Source organism: Melospiza melodia, chromosome 9, assembly GCF_035770615.1.
Source record: "Melospiza melodia melodia isolate bMelMel2 chromosome 9, bMelMel2.pri, whole genome shotgun sequence".
NCBI lineage: Eukaryota > Metazoa > Chordata > Aves > Passeriformes > Passerellidae > Melospiza > Melospiza melodia.
The window spans coordinates 32,411,488-32,429,110 of NC_086202.1; the positions used below are offsets into that span (position 1 = coordinate 32,411,488).

At 64.4% G+C, this 17,623-nt stretch overlaps 6 protein-coding genes across 9 annotated transcripts; 3 read left to right on the plus strand and 3 right to left on the minus strand.

The window, feature by feature from the left end:
- Positions 1-554: 554 nt before the first annotated feature.
- PAOX (polyamine oxidase) lies at positions 555-3,150 on the plus strand. The gene is made up of 7 exons (XM_063164106.1): positions 555-699; positions 1,022-1,514; positions 1,592-1,794; positions 1,992-2,247; positions 2,337-2,449; positions 2,523-2,680; positions 2,982-3,150. Exons 1-7 carry the CDS (start codon positions 555-557, stop codon positions 3,120-3,122), a joined length of 1,509 nt encoding a protein of 502 aa, XP_063020176.1. The 3' UTR covers positions 3,123-3,150.
- A 409-nt stretch (positions 3,151-3,559) lies between these two features.
- Positions 3,560-6,474, plus strand: MTG1 (mitochondrial ribosome associated GTPase 1). Its single transcript, XM_063164107.1, has 11 exons — positions 3,560-3,682; positions 3,763-3,827; positions 3,950-4,054; positions 4,138-4,218; positions 4,420-4,476; positions 5,040-5,130; positions 5,210-5,271; positions 5,413-5,509; positions 5,622-5,703; positions 5,790-5,902; positions 5,991-6,474. The coding sequence occupies exons 1-11, from the start codon at positions 3,568-3,570 to the stop codon at positions 6,086-6,088; spliced, it is 966 nt and encodes a 321-aa protein (XP_063020177.1). The 5' UTR covers positions 3,560-3,567; the 3' UTR covers positions 6,089-6,474.
- SPRN (shadow of prion protein) lies at positions 6,475-7,771 on the minus strand. Its single transcript, XM_063164108.1, has 2 exons — positions 7,630-7,771; positions 6,475-7,180 (listed from the first exon to the last, which is right to left on the minus strand). Exon 2 carries the CDS (start codon positions 7,171-7,173, stop codon positions 6,760-6,762), a length of 414 nt encoding a protein of 137 aa, XP_063020178.1. The 5' UTR covers positions 7,174-7,180; positions 7,630-7,771; the 3' UTR covers positions 6,475-6,759.
- Positions 7,772-8,017: 246 nt separating this feature from the next.
- On the plus strand, positions 8,018-10,258 carry ECHS1 (enoyl-CoA hydratase, short chain 1). Its single transcript, XM_063164109.1, has 8 exons — positions 8,018-8,135; positions 8,786-8,983; positions 9,055-9,182; positions 9,262-9,361; positions 9,446-9,550; positions 9,628-9,747; positions 9,834-9,901; positions 10,012-10,258. The coding sequence occupies exons 1-8, from the start codon at positions 8,018-8,020 to the stop codon at positions 10,075-10,077; spliced, it is 903 nt and encodes a 300-aa protein (XP_063020179.1). The 3' UTR covers positions 10,078-10,258.
- Positions 10,259-10,593: 335 nt separating this feature from the next.
- On the minus strand, positions 10,594-11,807 carry PRAP1 (proline rich acidic protein 1). Of its 2 annotated transcripts, XM_063164110.1 has the most exons (4): positions 11,750-11,807; positions 11,552-11,624; positions 11,388-11,446; positions 10,594-11,045 (listed from the first exon to the last, which is right to left on the minus strand). In XM_063164110.1, exons 2-4 carry the CDS (start codon positions 11,618-11,620, stop codon positions 10,712-10,714), a joined length of 462 nt encoding a protein of 153 aa, XP_063020180.1. In that variant the 5' UTR covers positions 11,621-11,624; positions 11,750-11,807; the 3' UTR covers positions 10,594-10,711. The 2 variants fall into 2 exon arrangements, with proteins under 2 accessions (XP_063020180.1, XP_063020181.1); XM_063164111.1 differs by having other exon boundaries at positions 11,552-11,799.
- A 761-nt stretch (positions 11,808-12,568) lies between these two features.
- Positions 12,569-17,569, minus strand: ZNF511 (zinc finger protein 511). 3 transcript variants are annotated; one of them, XM_063164114.1, is made up of 7 exons: positions 17,407-17,569; positions 17,224-17,297; positions 15,823-16,024; positions 15,593-15,717; positions 15,123-15,308; positions 14,115-14,186; positions 12,569-12,729 (listed from the first exon to the last, which is right to left on the minus strand). In XM_063164114.1, exons 1-6 carry the CDS (start codon positions 17,560-17,562, stop codon positions 14,117-14,119), a joined length of 813 nt encoding a protein of 270 aa, XP_063020184.1. In that variant the 5' UTR covers positions 17,563-17,569; the 3' UTR covers positions 12,569-12,729; positions 14,115-14,116. The 3 variants fall into 3 exon arrangements, with proteins under 3 accessions (XP_063020184.1, XP_063020185.1, XP_063020182.1); XM_063164115.1 differs by having other exon boundaries at positions 12,715-12,831; XM_063164112.1 differs by lacking the exon at positions 12,569-12,729 and having other exon boundaries at positions 13,600-14,186.
- Between the last annotated feature and the right edge of the window lie 54 nt (positions 17,570-17,623).

The window sequence follows — 17,623 nt, forward strand, 5'->3', positions numbered from 1 at the left end:
TGGGTGGCACCGTAGGCTCTCCAAGGGTCCCAGCTGGGAGTATCCCAGTACATCCAGAACCCTACCCCACCCCTGGGCAGGGGGCAGGAAAAAAACCCCACTAGACAGCCTTGGGAGTGGAAAGCTTTATTGTATCCATGAAGGTTTGGGCATCACGGGTGGGCGGGAGCGCTGGGACTGACCCTGGTGCGGCTCTGCTGGGATGTGTGCGGCGGGACCGCGGGGCGATGGGCACCCACGATGGGCTGCTCCACCTCGCCAGGCTGGCCGCCACCGCATGAGGTGGATGAGCGGGAGCAGAACGGGGAGCGGAGGAGGGCGGGGAGGTGCTCCCAGGGCTGCCCCTGCTCCAGCGGGGTCCCCTCTCCCAGCCCTGCCCTGCATGGGTGCGGGCAGCCGGTTCATCCCCGCACCGGGACCCCATCCATGCGTCCCTCCATCCCTTCCTTCCTCCTTCCCTCCGTGCCGGGGCTCGGGCCGCTCCAGGGGCGGTGCCGTTGGCGGCGGGCGGTGCCGGCGGCGGCGGAGGGCGGTACCGGCCGGCGCGGGCGGCCATGGAGGGCAGCGGGCCCCGGGTGGTGGCGGTGGGCGCGGGGCTGGCGGGGCTGGGGGCGGCCCAGCGGCTCCGCGGACACGGCTCCCTCCGCCTGCTGGAGGCGGCGGCCCGCGTTGGCGGCCGCGTCTGCACCCGCCCCTTCGGTACGGGCGGCGAGGCCGGGGCAGGCTGCGGGAACCGGGGGTGGGCGGCACCGGGGGGCGGGCCCGGGCCGGGGCGGGGGGCGGCGGTACCGGGATGCGGGAGCTGCCGCACCTGAGCCCCGGCCCGTGGGGCCGGTCCGGAGTGGGCCGGACACGTGGCGGGGGTGGCCGGTCCCGCGAGCACGCGGGCACCGAACGGAAGCCGCTCACGGGGGGCGGCGGGGGCCGTTCCGGGGCACCGGGGTCCCGCTGCGCCCCGAGCGCTCCTGCCCGGGCACGGCTCGGCGTGACCCGCTCTCCCTCTGTCCCTCCCTCCCGGCAGCGTCGGGGCTGGCGGAGATGGGGGCACACTGGATCCACGGCCCCTCGCCGGGAAATCCCGTGTTCCGCCTGGCCTCCCAGTACGGCCTGCTGGGCCCGGAGGCCGCCCGGGAGGAGAACCAGCAGGTGGAGGGGGGCGGCCACCCCCCGCTGCCGTCCGTCACCTACGGCAGCTCGGGCAAGGTGCTGAACGCCCAGGCAGTGCGCGAAGCCCGCGACCTCTTCTACGCCCTGCTGGCCTCCACCCGCGCTTTCCAGGGCTCCAAGGAGCCGCCGTGGCCCAGCGTGGGGCAGTACGTGCGGGCGGAGATCGCCCGGACGGTGCCCACCATGGCGGGGGGCCAGGAGGATGCGCGGCGGCTGCAGCTGGCCGTGCTGGCCGCCTGCCTCAAGCTGGAGTGCTGCATCAGCGGGACGCACAGCATGGACCTGGTGGGGCTGGAGCCCTTCGGCGAGTACGTGTCGCTGCCCGGCCTGGACTGCACCTTCCCAGGGTAAGCGCGGGGCTCCGCGGCGGGACGCGAGGAGCGACCCGGGGCCGCCCCGTGCCCAGCGCTGACTCCTCCCACAGCGGCTACAGCAGCTTGGCCGAGCGCCTGCTCTCGGATCTGCCCGCGGGCACCGTGCTGCTCAACAAGGCCGTGAGGACCGTCCGCTGGCAAGGCTCCTTCCGAGAGGAAGGCGACGGTGGCGGCAGGGTTTTCCCCGTGCGGGTGGAGTGCGAGGATGGAGATGTCTTCCTCGCTGACCACGTCATCGTCACCGTCCCGCTGGGTGAGGACACCAACACCTTCCCTTGCCCCGCCCTTGCCCTCCGGCCAGATGGGCGAGCGGAGGGCAGGGATTGCCCAAACCCCTTCCCAGCCTCCCCTCTCCCGCTGGGAAGAGGTTGGAAAGGGGTTTGGGGAGCTCCGAGCACCTCAGACACCATTGAGAGCTGCCCCGTTACCTGCCCGAACTTGTGGCTGCAGGTTTCCTCAAGGAACGGCACCAGGAATTCTTCCAGCCCCCACTTCCCGAGCGGAAAGCACAGGCCATTCGCAACCTGGGCTTCGGCACCAACAACAAGATCTTCCTGGAGTTCGAGCAGCCTTTCTGGGAGCCCGAGCAGCAGCTCCTGGAGGTGGTGTGGGAGGACGAGTCGCCCCTGGAGGAGCCCGACGCTGACCTGGAGGCCAACTGGTTCAAGAAGCTCATCGGATTCGTGGTGCTGCAGCCGCCAGAGCAGTAGGTGACGGGGGATTTGGGGCATCGGGGCCGCTCCCGGGTGGGCACGGGGAGGGGCAGCAGCTTTCAGCCCCGCCTTGCCGCCCCAGGCACGGGCACGTCCTGTGCGGCTTCATCGCGGGGAAGGAGTCGGAGCACATGGAGACGCTGAGCGACGCCGAGGTGCTCAGCGCCATGACCCACGTCCTGCGCACCATGACAGGTGCCCGCCCCTCCCCGCCCCGCCCGCTGCCCCGGGGGGATCTCCCGGTCCTATCCCTGAGCTCCATCCGCAGGGAATCCGGACCTGCCCGCGCCCAGGAGCGTGCTCCGCTCCCGCTGGCACAGCGCTCCCTACACGCGCGGCTCCTACAGCTACGTGGCCGTGGGCAGCTCGGGCGACGACATCGATGTGCTCGCACAGCCGCTGCCCGAGGACCCCCGCGACCCCCGGGTGAGGACTGCTGCCCCAGGGGGTGCGGCGGGGACAGACAGACACACAGACACACGGCGGTGGGGACAGCACAGGGAGGTGGCACTGCTCACCCTCTGCGGGGGTCACCAGTGCTCGGGTCACCCGCTGGGCTCCACGGGGGAGGGAGGGAGGGGGCATTCCCACAACAGTCGTGGGCAGGCGGCTCCTAAGGAAGGGGAAGTGCCCTTAGGGGGTTGTTAAAGCGGCGGTGCCGGAGCGCGGGGGTGAGGCTGTTCCAGCGCAGCCCCGGGCCCCTGCGCTCACCGCCCGCCTCTCGCAGCCCCTGCAGCTCCTCTTCGCCGGCGAGGCCACGCACCGCACCTTCTACTCCACCACCCACGGCGCGCTGCTCTCGGGGTGGCGAGAGGCCGAGCGGCTCAACCAGCTCTTCCAGGCGCCCGTCCCCGCGCCTCAGTCCTGAGGCGGCGAAATAAACCGCGGTGCTTTGCCCTCCGCTCTCCTTTATTGAGAAACCTCCGCGCCGGCGGCTTCTTCCTCTCGGTGGCGGGGCGGGTGCGGCGGGGCTGGCTCGGCGGGGCGCTGCCGGTTCAATACCAGTTGGTGCTGGAGATGGTGTAGCGGGGATCGTCCAGCGGGTCCTGCGTCGGGCCCGGCCGCGGGGGAGCCTCCGGGGCGGGTGGGCGAGGGGGCTGAGGCTGAGGCACGGCGGTACAGGGAGTGCCGGGGGGCGCTCCGGGGCCTGCAGGGGGTACGCTGTGCCCCCCGCGGGTCCCGGCACTCCCCGTGCCGCCGGGGGGCGCGGCCGGACCCCCCTGAGGCCCCGGCGGTGGCGGCGGCGGCGGCGGCTCCGCCATGGCTGTCACTGAGGCGGTTTCCGGTCGCGGCGGAAGTGACGCGGCGCAGCCATGCGGGTGTGGGCAGCGCTGAGGGCGGCGGGGACGGCGCCGGGAGCGTTCCGGGAGCGCTTCGAGTTCGGCGGCCGCGATGTGGCCTCGTGGTTCCCGCGGCACATGGCCAAAGGTGAGCGGCGGCAGCGCGGCGGGTCGGGCTCCTCGGCCTCCCCGCCGAGCGCTCACCCCGCGCTGTGCTGTGCGCTGCAGGCCTGCGGCAGATGCGCCTGGCGCTGCGCCGCGCCGACTGCCTGGTGGAGGTGCACGACGCTCGGATATCCTGCACAGCTGCCGGACAACCCTGCCCCTCGTCCCTCCGCACCACCCCTGTCCCTCTCCGCCTCCTCTCCATCCCCTCCCGCTACTCTCTTGCGGTCACTGTCCTTAGCGCAGGCACATTCCGCTGTCGGGCCGGAACCCCGCGCTGCAGGAGGCGCTGGGCATCCGCCCTCACGTCCTGGTGCTGAACAAGGTGGATCTGGCGGATCCCCGCCGGCAGCCGGTGAGCGCCGGGGCAGGGCAGGGTGGGTGACTGTGGCAGTGTCACAGGTAGGTGACAGCAGTGCCTCGTCCCGTCCCCTGCAGGAGGTTTTGGAGCAGCTCAGGCAGCAGGGATGCTCGCACGTAGTGTTCACTGACTGCCAGCGTGATGTCAATGTCAAGAAGGTAATGGGGCAGCAGCCCAGCCCTGCTCCCTTTGAGCTCCAGGGAGAGCCCTCGGTGCTCCAGCTGGCTGCTCCCTTTCCCCCTTCCCTTTCCTCGAGTCCTCTGCTCAGCCACCATTGTGCACATCCCGCTGGCACAGTGTCACCAAGCAAGTGGCTGCTGCCAGCCAGGGCACAGAGTGACAGCCCTGTCCCTCTGCAGGTTGTCCCCATGGTTGCCAGGCTGGTGGCTGATGGCCCACGCTACCACAGGGCCGAGGTGAGGCACATGCACGGGGGCACAGAACATCCTGGGTTGGAAGGGACCCACAAAGACCATCCAGTCCAGCTCCTGGCCCCACACACACCCCAACAACCCCACCCTGGGCATCCCTGGAGCAGTGTCCAAGCTCTCCTGGAGCTCTGGCAGCCTCAGGGCCATGAGAGCCTGGGCAGTGCCCAGCACCCTCTAGGGAAGAACCTTGCCCTGATCTCCAGCCTGGCACAGCTCCAGCCATTCCCTGGTCCTGTCCCTGTCCCAGAGAGCAGAGATGGGAGCTGCTCTGGGGAGGAGCTGCAGCTCTTGGGGAGATCTGACATCAGTGTGCTCTGCTCCTTTGGACACTCCCTGACAGCTTTACATCTCTTTTATATTGTGGTGCCCCCAGGGCAGGAGGTGAGGCTGCCCCAGTGCAGAGCAGAGGGAGGGTCACCCCCTCTCCAGCCAAGGGATGAGGCTGCTCCCTCATGTGCCTGGCAGGGCAAACCCTGGGATATTTCCCTGCTGCTGCAGGGGGTGGTTGGTAACCAGCTGCTCCTTGCCCGTGTCTCCCTGGCTGGCAGAGCTCCGAGCACAACATCCTGGTGATCGGCGTGCCCAACGTGGGCAAGTCCTCGCTCATCAACTCCCTGCGGAGGCTGCACCTCAAGAAGGGTATTGCTGCACGGTGCCAGGGCTCGGGGGGCAGCTGGGCACAGTGCCACCGTGTCCCTGACTGTGTCTGTGCCCCCAGGCAAAGCCACTGCGGTGGGGGGAGAGCCAGGGATCACCAAGGCAGTGCTGTCCAGGATCCAGGTACCGTCCCTGCATCCAGGAAAGCTCCAGGCTCACTGAGGGGTTGCTCAGGCCCCCTTTGCAGCAAGAGCTTAACTCAAGCTCGGTGCCTTGCTCGTTAGCCCTGTGGTGCTAATTAGCAGCCCTGCCTGCCCGTGCCAGGTGTGTGAGAAGCCCCGGATGTACCTGGTGGACACCCCCGGCGTGCTGCCCCCTCGTCTGGGGGATGTGGAGACGGGCATGAAGCTGGCACTCTGTGGTGAGGCTGGGGTCACACTGCTGCTCACACCCCCTGTGTGTGAGGGCTGCAAGGAGGGTTGGCCAGGGCTAGGCAGGGCTGAGGGAAGCTGGGGCTCGGCCCTCTTTTCCAGGAGCCATCCGTGACCACCTGGTGGGGGAGGACGTCATGGCCGACTACCTGCTGTACACCCTGAACAAGCAGCAGCAGTTCAGGTGAGCCAGCAGGGAAGGGTGCCAGGAGGGTGATGGAGATGCCCTGCCCCGGGAGTTTTGGGGGTGTGAGCCCTGTCCTCTGGCAGGTACGTGCAGCACTACGGGCTGGGCCAGCCCTGCGACCACATCGAGCCCCTGCTCAAGCACGTGGCCCTCAGCCAGGGCCGCACGCAGAAGGTGAAGGTGCTCACAGGCACAGGTGGGTGATCCGGGGTGCTTGGGAGTTTTGGGAATCCCAGGGCAGCGCCAGGCTGCGCTGACACTCCTGTATCTGCTGCCACCTCCAGGGAATGTCAACATGACGATGCTCAACTACCCAGCTGCTGCCTACGCGTTCCTGCGGGACTTCCGAGCAGGACGCCTGGGCAGGGTGACACTGGACTGAGACCCGTCATGGACAGGCACTGCCGGCAGCCGTGGGGACTGGGGACACCCTGGTGCCCCTTGGAGCTGGGGACACCTCAGCAGGGAGCCGTGGGGTGTGACTGAAGCGGCTCTGCCAGGGCTGTCCCTGATTTTGGGCAAGATGCCGCAGGGACAGGATGCCCTGTGGTGTCGCTGTTGTGATGCTCCCATGGAGAGCCTGGGGCAGGGCTGGTGCCTCCGGCTGGCACCTGGAAGCCGCCAGGGAGCTGCTTCCTCGCCAGGGAGCTGTTTCCTCTCTGGGTTTGGCTTGCTTTGGAGCCTCCATCCCGAAATAAAAGCCTGTGTGGGCAGAGGCCGAGCTCCGGCCATCCCAGGGTCCCGCCCCTCGCCCCGCATCCAGCCACATTTGCTTTTGCCCAATTTTATTGCCGCCTCCTCGGCCTCCGGACACGGCGAGGCCACGGACAGGGGCGCGGTGCGGAGGGGTGCCCGAGCCGGCGGGGTTGGGCTCGGTGTGCAGGGGTGGTGGCGGTGGAGAGTCTTCCGCGGGGGTCCTGCCCCGCCGGCGGTGGGTGGCCGTATCCCCGGGAGCCGCTGCTCGCCCGGGGCGTGGAGCTCAGCCCCGTGGGGGGCGGCCGGTCCTCGCGGCGTCCTGGGTGCACCGGGCACAGTCAGGTCCCCCGAAATCCATCAGCGGCGGAGGAGGGCGGCCAGCGGGCAGAGCCAGGGCAGCGCCCGGCTCGGCGGGCTCCCGGCGGCCGGCGCGGCGGAGGTCCAGGCGCTGGCGGCCGCCGTCCAGTTGCCGTCGCGGTACTCGACGCCGTCTCCCGCTTGCAGCTCACCGGAGAGCCGGGCCCGGCGCAGCGCCGCCCCCGCCGCCACGCCGGCCGCCGCTCCCGCCGCCGCCGCCCCCGCCACGCGCAGGGCCGCGCCGGCCGAGCCGTACCGGGGCACGGCCGCCCTGGGCCGGCTGCGGGCCGCCCCCCGCGCCGCGCCGCGGGCAGCCCCGCGGGCACCGCCGCGCCCACCCTTGCCGGCCACCGTGTCGCAGAAAGTGGCGGCCAGCAGCACCAGCGCCCAGCACGCCGCCGCGCTCCGCCGCATCCCGCACCTGCCGCAGGGAGGGAGGGAGGGAGGGAGAGCCCCGCCGCTCAGCCGCGCCCGGCCGGGGCCGGGGACCGCGCACCGCCGCGTCCCGCTGCGCGTGTGGCGTGTGCTGCGGCCGCGCACGCGTGTGTCACGGCACACGCACCACCCCGCGTTGCATAAACGCGCTCCCCCCACCCCTGCGGATGATGCTCCTGCACACGCTCGCTCCCGCACGCCCCTGGGGATGATGCTCCCGCACACGCACGATCCCGCACGCCCCTGTGGGTGATGCTCCCGCACACGGTCGCACACGCTCTGCGCTCCGCAGAACCCTGCGGGTGACGCTCCGCACAGCCGTGGGGATGGCGCTCCCGCACACGCTCGCACCCACGCGTTTCCCCGGCTTCGCGCACACCCCGCCGCAGGGCGCACTCACACGCCCTCCCCTCCCTCCCCAGCCGCGGGGCTCACCGGACCCGGGGATGTCGCCGGCTCGTTCCGCTCCTCTCCACTCCTCCCTGGCCGCGCTCCCGCTGCCGCGCTCCCGCCGCGCCCCCCGCACTCCTCCCCACTCCCCGCGCGGGGGGCGGCGGGGGAATCCCCCCTCCTCACCCTTTCCCCTTCCCTCCCCGTTCCCCGCCCCTAAGCCCCGCGCACGCCGCCGCCCCGGCCCGCCGAGCCCCGCGGGCAGCACGGCGGGACCCCCGCTCGGGGCGGCCCCGCGCCCCCTCACACGGCCCGGGGGGCCCGGCCCCGCCCCTCGCCCCGCCTCGGCCAATGGGAACGGCGCCTGGCGGGGCGGGGCGGGCTGCACCAATGGGCGGCGGCGGGAGGGGCGGGGCTCGCTCCGCGCTCCGCCATGGCCGCCGCGCTGCGAGCGCTCCTGCGGCCCGCTGCCGCCGCCGCCACTGCGCTGCCCCGAGCGCGCCTCCCGCCGCCGCTCCGCGCCCCCTGCGGCGCTCGGGGCTGCAGCGACGGTGAGCACCGGGACACCGGGGGGGCACCGCGGGGGGTGGGCTTGGCCCAGCCCTGTGCTCAGCGCAGGGCACCGGGTCCCTGCACCGGGCACGGTCGTAGCCCCGGGCAGTGCCCATCGACCTGCTCGTGGTCCCTGGGCTGTGCAGTAGGCCATGGCAGCGGACACCGCGTCCCTGCTCCGTGTGCGGTCCCAGCGCCGGGCACCGAGTCTCTGGGCTGTGCACCGGGGCCACAGCACCGGGCACCGGGACCTAGCGCAAGGTACGGTCCCGGCACCGGGCCTGTGCCCAGCGAGTTGCACGTGGTTCCGCAGCTGCGCTCCAGAGCCCATCACCGGGCACCGGGGCCCTGCGCCATGTATGGGCAGCGGTGCTGCATACCAGGGCACCGGCACTGCGGCCCGGCACCGGGCACCGGGCACCCGGTGGACCGTGCACCCGGTCCCAGCACAGAGTGGTCACGGGGCTTCATTTTCGCGGGCTAGGGTGGCACTGGGAGCTCCTCCGAGCCCGTCCCGCCGGCTGCCGGTGACCGCCGCCACCAAGGTCGCCTTTAAATAGCCTGGGGTGACGGTTGGCGGGGGGCGGCCGGGGCCCGCCCGGTGCCCGGCAGCCGGTGCCTAACGGGGCAGTGCTGCTGTGGCGGGCAGGGCCTCCATTCCGGTACCTGCTGGTGCAGAAGACGGGGGCAATGAAGAACGTGGGGCTGATCCAGCTGAACCGGCCGCAGGCGCTCAATGCGCTCTGCGACGGACTGATGGCGGAGCTGGGGCGGGCCCTGGAGGCCATGGAGTGCGACCCGAACGTGGGAGCCATCGTCCTCACCGGCAGCCAGAAAGCATTCGCAGGTAGGACCGTGGCCTCTGCTCACCCCAGAGTTTTGGAGGGGATTGGAGTCCCACTGCACTTCCCTTTGCAGCTGGTGCAGACATCAAGGAGATGCAGAAGAAAACCTTCCAGCAGTGCTACCGCGGTGGCTTCCTGGCCGGCTGGGACAGGGTCGCCACGGTCCGCAAACCCGTCATCGCCGCCGTCAATGGCTACGCCGTGAGTGCCCCCCACACCTCCCTGCACCCCCTGTTCCCACCCTGGCACCCCCTGACCCATCTGTGCCTCCCCATGCCAGCTGGGAGGCGGCTGTGAGCTGGCCATGATGTGCGACATCATCTACGCCGGGGAGAAGGCGCAGTTTGGGCAACCCGAAATCCTGCTGGGAACCATCCCAGGTGAGCAGCAGCACCTGCCAGGGGCTTCCATCCCAGCTGGGGTGGGAGCCCTCTCTGAACCCCTCCTTTCCCTCGATGCCCCAGGTGCTGGCGGCACGCAGAGGCTGACCAGGGCAGTGGGGAAGTCGCTGGCAATGGAGATGGTGCTCACCGGGGACCAGATTTCAGCACAGGAGGCCAAGGAGGCAGGTAGGGCTGTGGGACAGCCCTGGCACTGCAGGGGTCTGGCAGAGAGCCATCCCCCCATGTGCCACTGCCCGTCCTAGGTCTGGTCAGCAAGGTCTACCCTGTGGACAAGCTGCTGGACGCAGCCATTGCCTGCGCTGAGAAGATCGCCAGGAACTCCAAGCTGGTGGCTGCCATGGCAAAGGAGTCAGTCAATGCTGGTAGGGGCTGGGGGCCGACTGGGAACCCCCTGGGGGGGCTGCAGGGCCAGGCTGAGGGGTCTCCCCAACTTCTCCCTTGCTTTCAGCCTTCGAAACGACGCTGACAGAGGGGAACAGGACAGAGAAGCGCCTCTTCTACGCCACCTTTGCCACCGTGAGTAGGGCGATGAGGGATAACAGGCATCCCTCGTGGCATGAGGGACAACAGGGTCACTGCAGCCCCCCCTGAGGCTCACTGTCACCTCACCTCTCTGCTTGTCCCAGAGTGACCGCGAGGAGGGGATGACGGCATTCGTGGAGAAGCGCAAGGCCAAGTTCACCGACAGCTGAGCCCGGCAGCTGCAGGTCCCTGGGGTGGTGCAGGTCCCCACGGCCTCCTGCAGCCCGTCCACCCCCGCCTTACCCCGCCCAGGGGACCGGGACCCGTCGGCGAGCCATGCTCGGGGTGACAGCCAGCAGTGACAGCCGCCTCGGCCTTCGCTATTAAAGGGTTTTCTAGGTGCTGCTGGGACATGGGGCATCCTTGCTGCGAGGTCCTGCCTTGGCTGGGAAATGTTGGGGTTCACTGAGCCCCCCATGCTCCCTCACTGCTCTCCACGATGGGCTGGGCATGAGCAGCTTTGTGGAGCATAGGGCTGGGTGTTCCCCAGCCCGTGGCACCTTCTGGGGCACAACCAATGTGCTGAGTTTGCCTCAGCCTCACCTGAACTGGGATGATGGGCTGAGTCTCCTGTCCTAGGGCATCATCCTCGCCCTGCCGGGCGCCTTGGGGTAACCCTGAGGGAGTTCCTGCACATTTGGGGGCCCCAGCAGGTTTCTGGCAGTAATGAGGAGCCCACCAGGATGTGGAGAGGGGAATGGGTTTATTGGTGAGGCTCAAGGCTCAGTAGGAAGGGACAAATTTCCCCAGGAAACCCCAGGGGCAGCTCCCACCCCTCATCTCACAGCCCAGGCACATCTTCACTCAGCCATGGTGGATGTAGTCAAGATCCTCCTCCGGGCCATTCTGCACCTTTGGGGCTGGCATCCGGAATGGCACACGGGCATTGACCTCCCTGGCATTGTCCTGGGGGTGGTACAGGTGGTCACGATCCTCCTCCGGGCCATTCTGCACCTCTGGGACCGGCATCCAGAATGGCACACGGGCCTCCCTGGCACCATCTTGGGGCTGGTACAGGTGGTCACCATCCTCTTCTGGCCTTGCCTGGCCTTGGGGTGGGCCCCTCTGAGCCCAGGCACTGCTGGAGAAGACCTTTATACCTGGTTCACCCTCCTCTGGTGTTCCCACACCCAGGATGCTGGAAGAGAGAACAAAATCAAGGAGAGGTTGCCAAATACCCCCCTGTGCCAGAAGAATCCCACCACAGTGGAGTGCAGGGACTCTGGTGAGGTTGCCCACACCCCATGAAGCACCAGTTAGGATCTCAGGGTGCAAACTTAAATACTTGTTTCACAAAAGGAATAGAGAAACCAGCTGGGTGCTCAGAGAGTTTGCATAATTCGTGGAGGGAGATGGAGCTGGGACTCCCTTAATTTTGGGGGGCACAAAGCAACAAGGAGGGCACAAAGCAACAATTGATTCCCTCCTGAAACACTTTCCCATTATTGGTTTTGGCAAGCCAGATGTGAGCACCCCTTACCTTTCCTCAGCCAAATCCTGCACTGTGGCCAGGTCCTTCCACCAGGAGCTGCTCAGAGCCTGTGGGGAGAAAGACAAGGGGGTCCCGAGGGGGGACACGGGTCACACGTGGGTGCCCTCAGCAGAGGGGACAGCGGGAGGGCAGGGGAGGCAGGGGAGGCTCACCTGGGTGCTGCCGGGTGCCAGCAGGAGCAGGGCCGTGCCCAGCAGGATGGTCACACTGCGGAGCCCCATGGTCCTCGGGTGGAGAAGAGAGGGATGGCAGAGAGTGGGGGCACAAGCCGTGACACCCCCTGTTCCCGTGGCCACAGCTCCTCCCTGACCCCAGCACCCCCCGTGCCCACCGGGCTGGCACAGACCTACCTGTCCGCGGCTGCCTTTTGTCACACCTGCCTCGCACTTTGCCCGCCCCGTGGCAGCCTGCTGGCACTGGGTGGATCCAGGTGCTGCTCCCGCCCATCCCGTGTCCCTCCTGTCCCTGCTGGCTCCACATCCCGCCCATCCCGTGTCCCTCCTGTCCATGTGTGGCTCCAGGTGCTGCTCCCGCCCATCCCGTGTCCCTCCTGTCCCTGTTGTATCCAGGTCCCACTCCCGCCCATCCCGTGTCCCTCCTGTCCCCTGGTGGCTCCAGGTCCCGCTCCCGCCCATCCCATGTCCCTCCTGTCCCTGGTGGCTCCACATCCCGCCCATCCCGTGTCCCTCCTGTCCCTGGTGGCTCCACATCCCGCCCATCCCGTGTCCCTCCTGTCCCTGAATGGATCCAGGTCCCGCTCCCGCCCATCCCGTGTCCCTCCTGTCCCTGCTGGCTCCAAGTCCCGCCCATCCCGTGTCCCTCCTGTCCCGGGTGGCTCCACATCCCGCCCATCCCGTGTCCCTCCTGTCCCTGGTGTATCCAGGTCCCGCTCCCGCCCATCCCGTGTCCCTCCTGTCCCCGGGTGGCTCCAGGTCCCCCTCCCGCCCATCCCGTGTCCCTCCTGTCCCTGGTGGCTCCACATCCCGCCCATCCCGTGTCCCTCCTGTCCCTGGTGGCTCCACATCCCGCCCATCCCGTGTCCCTCCTGTCCCTGAATGGATCCAGGTGCCGCTCCCGCCCATCCCGTGTCCCTCCTGTCCCTGAATGGAACCAGGTCCCGCTCCCGCCCATCCCGTGTCCCTCCTGTCCCTGGTGGCTCCACGTCCCGCCCATCCCGTGTCCCTCCTGTCCCTGTGTGGCTCCACGTCCCGCCCATCCCGTGTCCCTCCCGGCCCCGATTGGATCCAGGTCCCGCTGCTCATGGACACGGCACCCCGTGCACCCCTGGGCTCTCCAGGCAGCTCCGTGTCCTCCTGCCAGTGCACGATTTCTGGAGAGATGGGAAAATCAAGTTTTGGCTTGAAATAAGGATTTTTTGGCAGCCAGTGACCAGCTGGGAAATACTTTGTTGGACTCAGGGAAAAGCTGGTGCCTAGGAGACAATCAGAAACTTCAATTTGTCTCCCAGCAGCACGGACAGGCTCTCAGGGAGCCTGGGAAAAAGGAATTCCAAGGTCAGAACTCCTGAACACAGTGAGGAAGAGGAGGCTGGGCTGCTGCCTGACCTTTGCACCATCACATGCCAAGGCCTGCTTCCCCTTCCCAGCTATCCCAGTGTGGGGAGAGCCTCCTTCAGGGCTTTAGCGTTGGAAGTGATCTTTGCTCCCTGCTGGGAGATGTCCCAGTGTGGCTGCAGGCTTTGCCTGCTGGAGACAGCCCTCTGCAGAGCCCACGGAGCAGGGATTAGGGCTGGATGAGTTCTAAACAGAGCAAAGCTTTTTAAAACTCACTGGGAAATCTCCTACATCTCCGTAAACATCATTCCCTGCTCCCATTTGCAAGGATTTTTCAAAGCCCCTTTGATCTTCTATTCCTCACAGGGAGGGGGAAGGGAAAAAAATTGCAATTATAGATCCTAAGCTTCTTGGATAAACATTGTTCCAGAAACTTGTTCCAGAAACCTCTTTTTTTTTTTTTTTTTTTTTTTCCCTTATGCAAAATTATTGAGTGTCAGGATTCACCAGTGAGTTTCCAGTTTTTTTCCAGGAGGGTGAGATTACAAAGGGAAAGGTGAGAAGGAAAACCACCTCCATCCCAACCTGACTTTGGCAGCATTTGCAGCAAAGGGAGGGAGGTTCATTCCATAAAATCTGACTCTGCCTGGGCTTCAAAACAGTACTTAAAATTCACTATGAAGCAATTTTGTAAAAATTCCTTTTATTTATTCACCTGCTTGGAAGTCACTTTATTTCAACTCCCTGTGAAAATGCTTCTCCTGGCCCAGACAGACCTTTGAGAGCAGGTGCTGGGGTGCAGAGGAGACTTCAGTGAGGTGGAGGAAGTCAGAACTGAGGACCAATGGGGTTTTTTCCCCCATTTTCTTTTCTCAGTTATTCCAGCTTCCATACAGTCACCTGGTCATCTTGTAACTTCTCGATTCCATTTTTTTTTTTACCCCCAAGAGGCAAAAAATAAAACACCCAATGCTGTGCAGCCTCAGCTGCAGGACAGTTTCCTTAACACCTCACCACTCCTTCTGGGTTCCTCTTCCTCAAATCCTGAGGATTCTTAACTCAGTTGGGTGATGTTTGACATCAGGAGCACGTGCCCAAATGCTGGCAGAGCTTTAACTGGTTTGGCTGGTTTATTCCAGAGTGGGAACTGGAAATATCCCTGGTGGCACTGGCTCATCTTGCACAAAGCTGCTGCACTGACCTTCAGACTTTTTTCCGTGGTCCTTTAAATCCTCGGGTGGCACCTTGTCCAAAACAAATTGTGGATGGGATCCTGGAAAGGGAGACAGCCTTTAATCCACGTGAGGATCCAGCCCTCACAGGCTCACTGGGATGCTGAAATGATCTGTGGGGCATTTTAAGCTCCCAGAGTGGGAAAAGCAAGGTATGGGAGAAGCAGGACATGTAAATCACCACATGATTTAAAGAATTAGTGAAATACTGGTTGGATTTCCTGGGTACTCTGCACATTCCTGTCCTGGAGGCCTCTTCACAACAAGGTGTGTTACCAAATGTAACACCTGGGCAGCTGCAGTGGTTGAGAATGAGCAGGAGAGCAGAAGCAGCAACCTGCAACACCTTGGGAAGAGATCAGCTGGGCAAACACAGCCTGCTCTTCCTTCCACCTCCTCCTGTCAAAAATGCCTTTGGAAGCACACGTGGAATTCCTGCAGTGGTTGGGAATAAGGAGCAGGAGGGCAGAAGCAACATCCTGCAATCCCTTGGGAAGAGATCAGCTGGGCAGACACAGCCCTCACAGCCTGCTCTTCCCTACACCTCCTCCTGTCAAAAATGGCTTTGGAAGCACACCTGGAATTCCTGCAGTGGTTGAGAATGAGAAGCAGGAGGGCAGAAGCAGCATCCTGCAATCCCTTGGGAAGAGAGGGCAGATAAACACAGCTCCCACAATGCCCTGCTCTTCCTTCCTTCTCTCAAAAATGCCTTTGAAAGCACACCTGGAATTCCTGCAGTGGTTGAGAATGAGGAGCAGGAGGGCAGAAGCAGCATCCTGCAATCCCTTGGGAAGAGATCAGCTGGGCAGACACAGCCTGCTCTTCCTTCCACCTCCTCCATTTCAAAAATGCCTTTGGAAGCACACCTGGAATTCCTGCCTGGCTTATCCCCAGCACAGAGCAGCCCAGGCCATGCTGCAGAGGGCTGAGGAGCTGGAGTGGTTGCAGCCCCCTTGCCCTGAGGCCAGAGTACTGACCTGGATTTGTAGAACCGCTTCTCTGGCACTGAGGGGCCGGGGCTGGCTGCAGGCTGGGAGATCTCCATGCTCTCCTCAGGCCCTGTCTCCATGGCATTCCCTTGGGATTGCTCTGCCACCTCCACGCTCACATCCATGGGCACGCTGCTGCCCTGCTCCACGGGAGAGTTTGTGTGCTTGGAGCCACTGCAGAGATCAAATTTTACATCCTGGCTCAGGAGCTGCCAGTGGGCCCAGAGCCAAGGAAATCAAAGGTAGCTCATGAGGAAACAAGTCCATCTGGGATGGATTCCCTCCCAATATCCCATCTCTCCCTGCCCTCTGGGAATGGGAAGCCATTCCCTGTTTTCCCGGCACCCCATCCCTTGTAAAGAGTCTCTCCATGTTTCCTGTAGCTCCCTGAGGCCACAGTGGGGTCACCTCAGAGCTGGACAACCCCAATTCCCTCCAGAGGGAAGTTCTGCAGTTACCTTTTCACCTTCTTGGGCCTGTCAAACCGAAAGTCAGCAGGATACAGGTGCACAGTCACCAAGTGATCCTTCCTGTCCTTGCTGCTCCTGAACTTCTCCGTGCAGCCTTCCACCAGACACTGGTACTGCAAAGCAGGGAGGAGAAAGGAAAAAAAAAAAAAAAACACATAACTGGGGAAAAAACCAACCACACACCAACCACCAGGCAAGGGCTGGGCATGGCAGCTCACCATATTTTGCTTTTCAGCCATTATTTGGAAGAGGGAGTCGTGCCACTCCAAGATGTGGATGTCCAGGAGGTTGCCAGAGGGAAAGGAGCGCTTGCAGAAGGAGCAGACATTCCTGTGCAGGGTGTTGTAGTGGTGCTCATAGCCCTCCAGCGTGTCAAACACCTGGCTGCAGCCAGAGATGTGGCAGCTGAACTCGGACACCCTGCAGGGAAATCAGGATTTCAGTTAAATCAGAGCCCTGCAGGGAAATCAGGATTTAAGTTAAATCAGAGCCCTGCAGGGAAATCAGGGCTTTAAGTTAAATTAGAGCCCTGCAGGGAAATCAGGGCTTTAGGATAAATCAGAGCCCTGCAGGGAAATCAGGGCTTTGAGTTAAATTAGAGCCCTGCAGGGAAATCAGGGCTTTAGGATAAATTAGAGCCCTGCAGGGAAATCAGGATTTAAGTTAAATTAGAGCCCTGCAGAGAAATCAGGGCTTTAAGTTAAATCAGAGCCCTGCAGAGAAATCAGGGCTTTAAGTTAAATCAGAGCCCTGCAGGGAAATCAGGATTTCAGTTAAATTAGAGCCCTGCAGGGAAATCAGGGCTTTGAGTTAAATTAGAGCCCTGCAGAGAAATCAGGGCTTTGAGTTAAATTAGAGCCCTGCAGGGAAATCAGGGCTTTGAGTTAAATTAGAGCCCTGCAGGGAAATAATGACTTTAAGCTAAATTAGAACCTTATTTTCAGCTGCAAACGTCCCATCTAGATGCCTTTATCTTGGATTGGATCACAAAGCTCATCTGATTTCAGCCCCTTGCCATGGGAAGGGACAGCTTCCACCAGGCCCACACCTGCAGCCACAACACTTGTGGCATGTTTTTGTGACTAATATTTAATATTAAATGCCAGGTGCAATGAACAAAGATCATGATGGCGCCAGCAGATGGAAACTTATTTGCCATTGGAAACTCATTAACCATTATGGCTCCAGGATCATCTAGATCGTGCTCCTGTTGAAGGACAAACAAGCCATTAATTAATAAATTAGCTGTCTGGGCTAAAAGTTGCAGTCGTGGATGACAGCTCAGCCATCCAGCACAGTCCTGCTAGGCCAGTGCTTTTATATGAGGCTTCCAAAGGTGAACCTCACACTATACTCAAAGTACTTCCTGGCTTTCAAATACGACAGCAAGACCAAGAGTCTCCCCCAGGCTTGGCCTTCCCGCTTGGACAAGCTGCAGGAACCCAGAGAAGCTGTGGGGATCCCTGCAAGTGCCCAAGGCCGGGCTGGACAGCGCTCGGAGCAGCCTGGGGTAGATGAAGATGTCCGTGCCCGTGGCAGGGGGGAGGAATGAGATGATTTTCCAACCCAAACCATTCCTTGATGCCACGACGGGCAGACTCCGAGCCCGCCTCACTTACTTGGGCCTCTCGGCCACCTCCTCGAGGCTGGTGAGGACGCCCTGCAGGTAGAGGTGCCTGTGCACGTCCCCATCCTAGAGAGGAGCAGAGAGCGGCGCTGCCTGCGGGGCGGGCAGGGCTCGGGGCACAGCGCGAACCCTCCTGCCCCGCAGGAACAGCGGCCCCCTCGCGGCCCCGCCTCACCTCCAGCAGCGGGTGCTGCGGGCCGAGCTGGAGGCGACGGGGGGTGAAGGTGAAGGGCGGCATTGGGCGAGGGGCAGGCGGGGATGGGGGAGCCTGAGGGGGCGGCGGGAGCCCCTCACGGAGGAGCGGGCGGAGGCGCGGCGGCAGCGGCAGCATGGCGGGAAGGGCGAGGCGCGCAGGGCGCATGCGCGGGGGGAGGGGGGGGAGCGCTGCCAAG

Coding starts and splice junctions, on each gene's coding strand:
- PAOX (XM_063164106.1), top strand. CDS start 555: ATGGAGGGCAGCGGGCCCCGGGTGGTGGCGGTGGGCGCGGGGCTGGCG. Junction 1,515..1,591: donor CTGGACTGCACCTTCCCAGG/GTAAGCGCGGGG, acceptor CTCCTCCCACAG/CGGCTACAGCAGCTTGGCCG. Junction 2,248..2,336: donor GTGCTGCAGCCGCCAGAGCA/GTAGGTGACGGG, acceptor TTGCCGCCCCAG/GCACGGGCACGTCCTGTGCG.
- SPRN (XM_063164108.1), bottom strand. CDS start 7,173: ATGCGGCGGAGCGCGGCGGCGTGCTGGGCGCTGGTGCTGCTGGCCGCC.
- PRAP1 (XM_063164110.1), bottom strand. CDS start 11,620: ATGGGGCTCCGCAGTGTGACCATCCTGCTGGGCACGGCCCTGCTCCTG. Junction 11,447..11,551: donor TGGCACCCGGCAGCACCCAG/GTGAGCCTCCCC, acceptor TTCTCCCCACAG/GCTCTGAGCAGCTCCTGGTG. Junction 11,046..11,387: donor CAGGATTTGGCTGAGGAAAG/GTAAGGGGTGCT, acceptor TCTCTCTTCCAG/CATCCTGGGTGTGGGAACAC.
- ECHS1 (XM_063164109.1), top strand. CDS start 8,018: ATGGCCGCCGCGCTGCGAGCGCTCCTGCGGCCCGCTGCCGCCGCCGCC. Junction 9,183..9,261: donor CCGCCGTCAATGGCTACGCC/GTGAGTGCCCCC, acceptor TCCCCATGCCAG/CTGGGAGGCGGCTGTGAGCT. Junction 9,362..9,445: donor CCTGCTGGGAACCATCCCAG/GTGAGCAGCAGC, acceptor TCGATGCCCCAG/GTGCTGGCGGCACGCAGAGG.
- MTG1 (XM_063164107.1), top strand. CDS start 3,568: ATGCGGGTGTGGGCAGCGCTGAGGGCGGCGGGGACGGCGCCGGGAGCG. Junction 4,055..4,137: donor CGGATCCCCGCCGGCAGCCG/GTGAGCGCCGGG, acceptor CGTCCCCTGCAG/GAGGTTTTGGAGCAGCTCAG. Junction 5,131..5,209: donor GAGGCTGCACCTCAAGAAGG/GTATTGCTGCAC, acceptor CTGTGCCCCCAG/GCAAAGCCACTGCGGTGGGG.
- ZNF511 (XM_063164114.1), bottom strand. CDS start 17,562: ATGCTGCCGCTGCCGCCGCGCCTCCGCCCGCTCCTCCGTGAGGGGCTC. Junction 15,718..15,822: donor TGGCTGAAAAGCAAAATATG/GTGAGCTGCCAT, acceptor CCTGCTTTGCAG/TACCAGTGTCTGGTGGAAGG. Junction 15,309..15,592: donor AGGCCCAAGAAGGTGAAAAG/GTAACTGCAGAA, acceptor TGATCTCTGCAG/TGGCTCCAAGCACACAAACT.